The sequence below is a fragment of the Leptonychotes weddellii genome, chromosome 8 (assembly GCF_054177405.1).
Source record: "Leptonychotes weddellii isolate Sample4059 chromosome 8, ASM5417740v2, whole genome shotgun sequence".
In the NCBI taxonomy this organism is placed as follows: domain Eukaryota; kingdom Metazoa; phylum Chordata; class Mammalia; order Carnivora; family Phocidae; genus Leptonychotes; species Leptonychotes weddellii.
Window position 1 is genome coordinate 42373161 of NC_138376.1, and position 9123 is coordinate 42382283.

Sequence of the window (9123 nt, forward strand, 5' to 3'; positions counted from 1 at the left end):
GTGTTTTCCAGAATGTGAACATCTTTATGTGCTAGAATAAGTATGTAACTATATGGAGCCTTTAGTCAAAATTTTTGCCCAAAATAAAAAGTGTAACAGAACAAAAATCATTTTGATTTGAGCCCATGAACTCACCATAAGCTATATATCTCAAATGCAATTTCTGAAGATTTATTGTTTACATTTGAGAAACTTGGACTCAAGATTTTTTCTTTTTCCCACTCAGTTTTGGCCCTACACACTTCCCATCACTTCTAGATCACAATATGTACCCAGTATAAATGAAAGATGATTCAAATAGCCCACTACTCAGGCCTCAGTAAATTTATACTAACTCTTAGGGAAAAAAAAAAAAGGAACGTTGGCCCCAAATAGCACATTAGTACATCATTGTGTTTTGCTCATAGACTTCTCACAGTGTTTTGCAGATTCTGTATGTACAGATTTGTGTTTACTTTTCCACGACCCGGACATATCCTTGCTTTCAGGAATCAAAGGGATCCAGTCCTGTTTGGAAGTGGCAGAGGCATGTGTAGGGGATGTGGTCTGTAACGCACAGTTGGCCCCTTACCTTAAAGCTTGCTCAGCAAATGGAAATCTGTGTGATGTGAAACACTGCCAAGCAGCCATACGGTTCTTCTATCAGAATATGCCTTTTAACGTTGCCCAGATGTTGGCTTTTTGTGACTGCGCTCAATCTGATATTCCTTGTCAGCAGTCCAAGGAAGCTCTTCACAGCAAGCCATGTGCAGTGGACATAGCTCCACCCCCTACTTGCCTCGATTTAATTCACAGCTGCCGAAATGATGAATTATGCAGGTGAGTAGAAACACACATACCTTACTTATTTCAGCACCTTATTTGTTACAGTCCAGTCCTAACACTTGATCTCATTACATTACCTAGAGTTCCCACCCTCATCCAACGTGATGTAAACAAAGCCAGACAACTCATATTTTTCAATCATGTGTAGTGTCCTTTTTTGAAATTCAAATGCAGAACACGTTTTTGGAATAAGCAAATTCAGTGTGTCAGGATTTGGTAGCCATGAAACAGCATTATTAAAATTATATATTCAAGTTAGACTAATGAATTAGTAAATAGACATGATTGGCATGTCAGTTTAATTTGGTTTTTGGTATGATGATGTAAGGCTGTTAAATACCATAGAGCTTTGGCAAGGTGCCTCTTCAAACTTCAAAATGAATCTTTCTCTCTTAGGCTGGAGATCCGGAAGGAGAAGGTAACTTTGGACATCCCCAGCACATATGTATGCCATGATGTCAGAAATGTACCCATTCTCCTCTTCCCAACTTCACACCCTTGATTTTCAGGGGAGTAATGTTAGTCACTTACTTGTTTATTTAAATAAATAATTATCAAGCACCTACTACTATTCTAGGTTCAGTGCACACAAGACCAATATGCTTGCCCTGGGGAGCTTATGTTCTGGTAGGGGGAGAAGGATAATAAATAAGTCAAATGTATATTATAAGGTAATGAGTGTTGTAGAGATTAACAGGCAAAGGGAGAGAATAGAATGAGTGGCACTGTGAATGGGCAGAAAGAGTTGCAATGTGAACAGTGTTGTCCGAGTAGGGGGCATTTTACCAGATTTAAAGAAGTGGGCGAGTGAGCCTCTCTCAGTAAGCATCTGAAAAAAGAGATACCAAACAGATCAGCCAGTGCTGAGGAAGAAATATGGCATGTCCAAAAAGCAACGAAGGTCGAGCACACATGGCGGAGAGCAATAGGAGATGCAGTTAGACGTTTAACTGGAATGGGGGGCAGGCAGGCCTAAATCACATAGGACCTAGAGGGACACTAAGGACTTGGTTTTTACTCCCAGCAAAATGGAGGAGTTTGGGAGGATTTTGAGCAGAGGTATGAATGATCTGGCTCACTTATTAAAACTTCCACTCTTGCTGCTAGCTGAGACTAGATGGAACTTTTGCAGGTAATTACTCTTGGGAACCATAAATCTAATTCAACACTGGCTTTTTTCTTTTCCTCACTGCAGTCTTCATTAACACATTTCCTTGTATATTCAAGATGAATTTATCTTTTGTGTGGTAAGAAATCCACAGTTAAGTGAGCCTCTTTGGACGAGTAAGAAAATACAGAAAAGAATGAGAGTACTGAATAAATCTGATCAATCAAAATGATTTGTAACATTGATGTTACCAGGTTAAAGGAGTTTTATTTAAACAACCAACATTAAACATATAATTTATGGTTTCATCTTTTGCTTCTTCTTGGAATAATTCTTCATATCAATTTGCCCAGTGTCTTGAATTTTATTTAATTTCATTTAAATAAATAAAACTCCATAAATAGCAAAACCACTTAAAGATCAAAATAAACATTTAATGTGGAAGAGTAGTCTAGTGTGTGATATCTCAGAGTAAGGATTGTCACATTTGTCACCTTGCTTTGACCATTGGCAAGTGAGCTGAAAGATTTAATATCAACTGCCCGAAAGGATGGATTCTTGGTAAACCGCTTTCTTTTAGAATATAACTATCTCCACTCCTTTACTCTGCCATTCCAACTTTCAGCGTAGGCTCCAGATCTTATAAATATTCGTCAAAAAAGACAATTGCTTTCCTACAACACACATTCTGTAAGATAAGGGGTAGAGATCTAAGCAGAGTGCTAGAACATTTGTGTATTTTTTGTTTCATATTATCACATAGATGGCCAAAGTTCTTAAGAATGTCTTATTGAAGATTCTATTTTATAAAAGTTTATCAGTTAGTCTGAGGCTTTTTAATTATATCTCTTGAGTGAATAATAAAATTAATGATAAAAATATGTCTTACAATGCAATTTAGATATCCTTATTTAGTGAAAAAGTTCTTATTTAGTGAAATATTGTATTTCATTGACTCTAAGATGCAATTTTTTCTTACACATTTTAATATCCCTAACAGCTTTGGAATGAGTCTTAAGCTCAACGACAAGAAAATATTTATGAAATTAAAACAATAATTTAATTTCCAACAAGTTATTTGAGTTATAATAAGATAATGGTATTTCCTATAGTCAATGAAATGGGATGAAAATGTTTGATTACACTATTTTTATCATCACAAATAGAATATTTATACCTGTCAATCATCTAGCTACACTAACAATGAAAACTAGTAATATTTTAACGAGCCAGGAAAACTTTTTTTAAAGCAATCCCTGTAAAAATACTAGATGTCTCCATGAATGGGTATCCAGCTTCACCTGATACCAGTGCCAAGACTGTAGGTATCCTACCTCATTATCCTAAAGTTATTTGCATTCTTTCAGAATGTCCTATATCTAAGCTTCCCTATCAAATTAAGTATTTTAATGGCAAGTGATGGGATCTGCGGGTTAGAGTCCTTGAGAAGCCCCCTGATGGATTCTGAAGCACACACTCCTGAAAAAACTCATCTTGGCGTCAACACCTTCTCAGATTGATTGGTACAGAGCTGGTAATTTTTCTCCACCAGGACTCCTGGGTTTAACCACCTTTCTGAAATGCTTGGTGCATAGTCTGCAAAATCAGAGTCCCTTAAAAGATGTCATCCTGTTTCCCTCCACCTTTGAATAGCTTGCAATTAACTTTTATGATTTTTAATGTACATATACATGTCTCTTCTTGTATAATTTCTGTATTTCATGGATTAAAAAAATAAGAACTGTGTACTTTAGATTTCTTTTCACTGTGAGCAAATAATCCCTTAATGAATATTTTATAGAGGCAATGGAAATATTATGCAATATTAGTAGTCAAGATGAAAAGACAAATCCTGTCATTTTCTCAAGCAAATTTTGCCTTAGGGAGATTTCCAGGATTTATATTAACTTAATGTAATTCAGATGGAAAAAAATCCAAATTCTTCAGTGAGGATGTTAAGTCCTTCATCTGCTACCTTTTTTGCCAAAGAGCTTATATGTGCAGAGAGGAGAGCATTTGGTCTTAAAATAAAACTTCTGTCCCTGTTCCAGGTTCTCCAGAACAGGAGAGGTTTTGAAACTCCTTTATTTATTTGAAAAGGCCAAAGAAGGCTGTATAAAGACCATTTTATCAACCAATTTTGTCTCATAAAGATGTATACTGAGAAATGAGATTGTTTTGCCAATTATAAATGTTTAGGCGCTTACAGAAAATTATAATACATTATATTTTCATATAATACATTATATTTTCATATATTTCATATATATATTTCATATTTTCAAATATGAAAAATTTTTATATTTTCATGAACTCAAGAAAGTAGTGAAACAATATTTGCTTAAAAAAATTCTACTTTTTAAAAATAAAAATCTGCAATGTACACACTTATTTTAAGTGCCATGGAGTACTTACAAAATCTGATGACATATTAGGTCACAAATCCATGTGCAGAAATTATACCAACCACATTCTTTACATTTCGTAATGTAACTGGAAATCAATAGCAAAAATGAAAACAAAATAATTCCATTTTAAAAATTACCTTTAAATAATTGTTTGAACAAAATACAACATAGAATATCAAGAAAGCAGAATATCAAGAAAATAAGGATAACGAAACATTATACAGCAAAACATTTAAACCTGAAACAGAATTTCTATCATATAAAATATTTTTGCCATATTTAAATCCTTTTCAAATCATGTAGGTAATGTGTACTAATTTTATGATTTTTTAATTTAATTTAATTTTTTAAAATTTTATTTATTTGTTTGTCAGAGAAAGTGAGAGAGAGCACAAGGAGGAGGACTGGCAGGCAAAGGGAGAAGGAGGCTCCCCGCTGAGCAAGGATCCCAATGCAGGACTGGATCCCAGGACCCAGGGATCATGACCTGAGCCGAAGGCAGATGCTTAACTAATTGATCTTTCCAGCCAGTTCTCCCACAGGATGGAAGGTACTGTACTCTTTTTCTCAATATTTCTGAGCAGACTAATTAGAATTTATAAAATACTTTGAGCTTCTCTGGCAGCAAGAGCTAATTTAACGCAAAAATTATGAATTTACTTAATGACTGAGATAATCCATTAAAAATCCTGATTTTTTAATTTTAAAATATCCTTTAATTCAGCACATTTTGCAGAATTTCACAACTAATTTTCTGAATGAAATAACTTCCATGGTAGATAACTCACACAACTTAACTGTAGCAAAATGCATATTTAAAAATGAATAAATGGCACCGAGGTACAAATCTATTCTCTATCAACTCATAAATGATAATCCACACTGTCAATACTTATATTTACATGATATTTTCCATATAACCTTAATTGTATTAAAGGAACATATTTGTTCTTCTGGCTCAAAACTTTTGTAGGATTTTCTTAAATATAAATTTTAATAGATACTAATTATTTTGTCCATTACGTTAAAAAGCTGATTACTTTAAGGTTACTTAAAATATGCAATTATTAAAAATAATATTTATGGATTTAAGCAGCACCATGTGGACAAATAAGCTCATGATAAATGTCTATTTACTCAGAGGGTTTTCATGCTTGTTTGATGGTGATCTATCCAAGAAAGGGTAAGAAGTAATTTTAGGTGATAAATATTAAGTAGGAAGATTAATATCCTTGGTTCCACTGAGGATATCTTCTTTCTGTGAAAGTTTTGAAAATGAAATTATTGTACTTTATCCAGACTTTCATTCAAAGCTAGTATAGCATGAATCAAATACATAGTCAGAAAAGTTATGAATTGATGTCATTCTAATGGATTATCTCAGTCATTAAGTAAACTCCTAATTTTTGCGTTAAATTAGCTCTTGCTGCCAGAGAAGCTCAAAGTATTTTATAAATTCTAATTAGTCTGCTCAGAAATATTGAGAAAAAGAGTACAGTACCTTCTATCCTGTGGGAGAACTGGCTGGAAAGATCAAGAGCCTTATATGAAATCACTTGGTGTGAGATAGTGGCCAAAGGCTAGCCATAAAAGCACATTCTGCCTCAGAAATACTGCTACTAATTCCACCAAGTAGTTCATACTGCAAATCATCACCCATTGAAACAAAATTAGTAGTGAAGGATGATTCAACCAGGGAATCCTAAACTTAGCCTCTGTCTTTCATTGCAAAAGGAAAATAATTCACAATGTTTCTCTACTCGGACAGTCTCTATTGGGATGCGTGTGTGTACTATGTTTTCAGCTATGTATTGGCATTTAGAAGGCCTTTTGTTTGATGCCAGTCTTTCATTAGGTGAGGCAGCACCACATGCTATTGCAAGATAATATTATTCAGACTAATCCCATTTCTTGATTCTTTCTAGGAGGCGCTATAGAACATTTCAGTCAAAATGCTGGCAGCATGTGACTAGAAAGTGCCATGAAGATGAGCTCTGCATCAGTACCTTAAGCCAGCAGGACCTCATTTGCTCGGGAAGTGATGACTGCAAAGCAGCTTACATTGGTACCTTTGGGACAGTCCTTCAAGTACAGTGTACCTGTAGGACCATTACACAAAGTGAAGAGTCTCTGTGCAAGATTTTCCAACATATGCTTCATAGAAGATCATGTTTTGGTAAGTTATATATATGCAGTAAATTATACACTTTTTTTTTTTTGTCTATGCAGCACAAAGTGATAATCTAGCATAGAAAATTTAACAAAGACAACCTATGTTTGCTATTCCATGTTTTTTATTTTTTGAAAGATTTTATTTATTTGAGAGAGAGAGAGTGAGTGAGTGAGAAAGAGAGCACAAGGGGCGCAGGTTGAGGAGGCAGAGGGAGAAGCAGACTCCCTGCTGAGCAAGGAGCCTGATGTGGGGCTTGATCCTAGGACCATGGGATCATGACCTGAGCCAAAGGCAGATGCCCAGCTGACTGAGCTGCCCAGGTGCCCCTGCTATTCCATTTTAAAATATATCTTCTGATTATGTTTTGTGTATTTGCTCTTTTACTCATTTATATGTGAGTGGTAGATGTTTTTTAATGTCTATGATTGGTCACTCCTAGGTATTATTTACTGATTTAAATATCAACAGCATGCAAGGTTTATCCTACAAAATTACTGAATATGTCAGTCATCTATCGTGAATAACACCACCAAAATGTAGTAGCTTAAAATAACCATTTATTGGCTCATAATTTTGCACAATGGGCTTAGCTTAGTTGGGTGGTTCTTCTGATGGTCTTGCTTGGGGGACACTCAAAGTAGCTACTGTCAGCTACTCAGCTGAGGCCAGGTGGTGCAAGATGGTGTCCAGCAAGCACTACTGGTTGGGATGCACGATTCTCCCCCATGTGTCCTCTTTAGCAGTTGACCCTGGACTCTTACACAGATGACAGCAGCATTCCTAGCAGCTAAGCCCCTATCTGCATGTACTTATCAATTGTCTGCCTCTGTCACATTTGCTAATGTCTCATTGGACAGAGAAAGTCCCGTGGCCAAATCCAGAATCACTGTGAGAGGAAACTATACAAGGATGTATATTTTTAAGGTTGGATTCTTTGGGCGATCATTAATTTAATGATCTAATATGGCTGTCCCAACCTCTGTAAAACATTGACTTTTGGATTTAGTTTTTCCACTCTTGGTCTTACCATGTCTGCTGATCTACCCGTAATGAGAGGATGGAAACACATTTTTTAAAGCTATTATTTACCCAATTTTAAGAATAAAAAAACTGAGATTTAGGAATTTAACTAATGTATCCAGAGCCTCAGAATGAGCAAATGGTTGACAGGGATATGTGTATGAGTTTTAGAGAAAAAAATCTAAGGATGTGATTACACACTAATTCAGACTTCTCTATCATCCATCTTCAAGGGTTTGTCCTTATAACTATCCATGTCTTAAAATACCCCCAGGCCCGTTGGCTCCTCATTGTAACCATGGAACCTGCAAATACCATTCCCAGGAGAAAATAATAGATGTTTACTGTTTTACTGCAAACCAGATATTTATATTTACCCATAAATTTGACAGATACAGATATGAATATGTCTATACCATACCAATTTAACCATACATAGATACACAGATTTTAAATGTTTTCTTTTTTCTTAGATACTAAAGAGATACACATTAACTAATGTGATCAGAATTGTGATTTGTTGTGTATTAGGTAATAGATACACAACTCAGAGTGTATGGTTTTAATTCCAACGAGGTCTCTTGTGCAATTTCTGCAATTTCTATAATTAGCACTATTTGAAATCAAATTTCATATTCAGTTAAAATCATGATACAGACTGGAAAATTGTAACTCTACATGTGTTGAGTCATATTCTGTAATAGTCTTCTTCTCTGATTAATATTAGGTAACTAATTCTGTTAGAACTAAAGGTACTTATAATGAATGGCTCATAGCATTATAGAAGGAAATACCACATAAAAAAATTTAAACCAGCAGAAATACATACAGTTACATTACCATGGTAATTTATAAGTGGGTTTCTCCATATTAAATGATATCTGGGAAAAAAAATATGAAAATCCTACAGGTCAGCGATAACTCAGTTCCTAAAAATGCCGTTCCCAACAACCTAATGCTAGTTCCAAGCCTGGTTTTCTCCCATGTTTTTTTTTTTTTTTATGTTTTGTTAATCACCATACATTACATCATTAGTTTTTGATAGTGCTCCATGATTCATTGTTTGTGTATAACGCCCAGTGCTCCATGCAGTACATGCCCTCTGTAATACCCATCACCGGGCTAACCCATCCACCCACCACCCTCCACTCCAGAACCCTCAGTTTGTTTCTCAGAGTCCATAGTCTCTCATGGTTCATCTCCCCCTCCGATTTCCCCCCCTTCATTTTTCCCTTCCTGCTATCTTCTTTTTTTTTTTTTAACATAAATGTATTATTTGTTTCAGAGGTAAAGGTCTGTGATTCAACAGTCTTACACAATTCACGGTGCTCACCATAGAATATACCCTCCCCAATGTCTATCACCCAGCCACCCCTTGCCTCCCACCCCCCACCACTCCAGCAACCCTCAGTTTGTTTCCTCAGATTAAGAATTCCTCATACCAGTGAGGTCATACGATACATGTCTTTCTCTGATTGATTTATTTCACTCAGCATAATACCCTCCAGTTCTATCCACGACATTGCAAATGGCAAGATCTCATTCCTTTTGATGGCTGCATAATATTCCATTGTATATAGATACACCAC

General features: G+C 35.5%; 1 protein-coding gene across 1 annotated transcript in view; it reads left to right on the forward strand.

Annotated features, from left to right (window-relative positions):
- Positions 1-9123, forward strand: part of GFRAL (GDNF family receptor alpha like) — a 62438-nt gene that overhangs the window by 19951 nt on the left and 33364 nt on the right. The window contains exons 5-6 of the mRNA XM_081827575.1: positions 489-819; positions 6267-6517. Of these exons, the coding sequence (XP_081683701.1) occupies positions 489-819; positions 6267-6517 (582 nt within the window). The remainder of the gene's footprint in view (positions 1-488; positions 820-6266; positions 6518-9123) is intronic.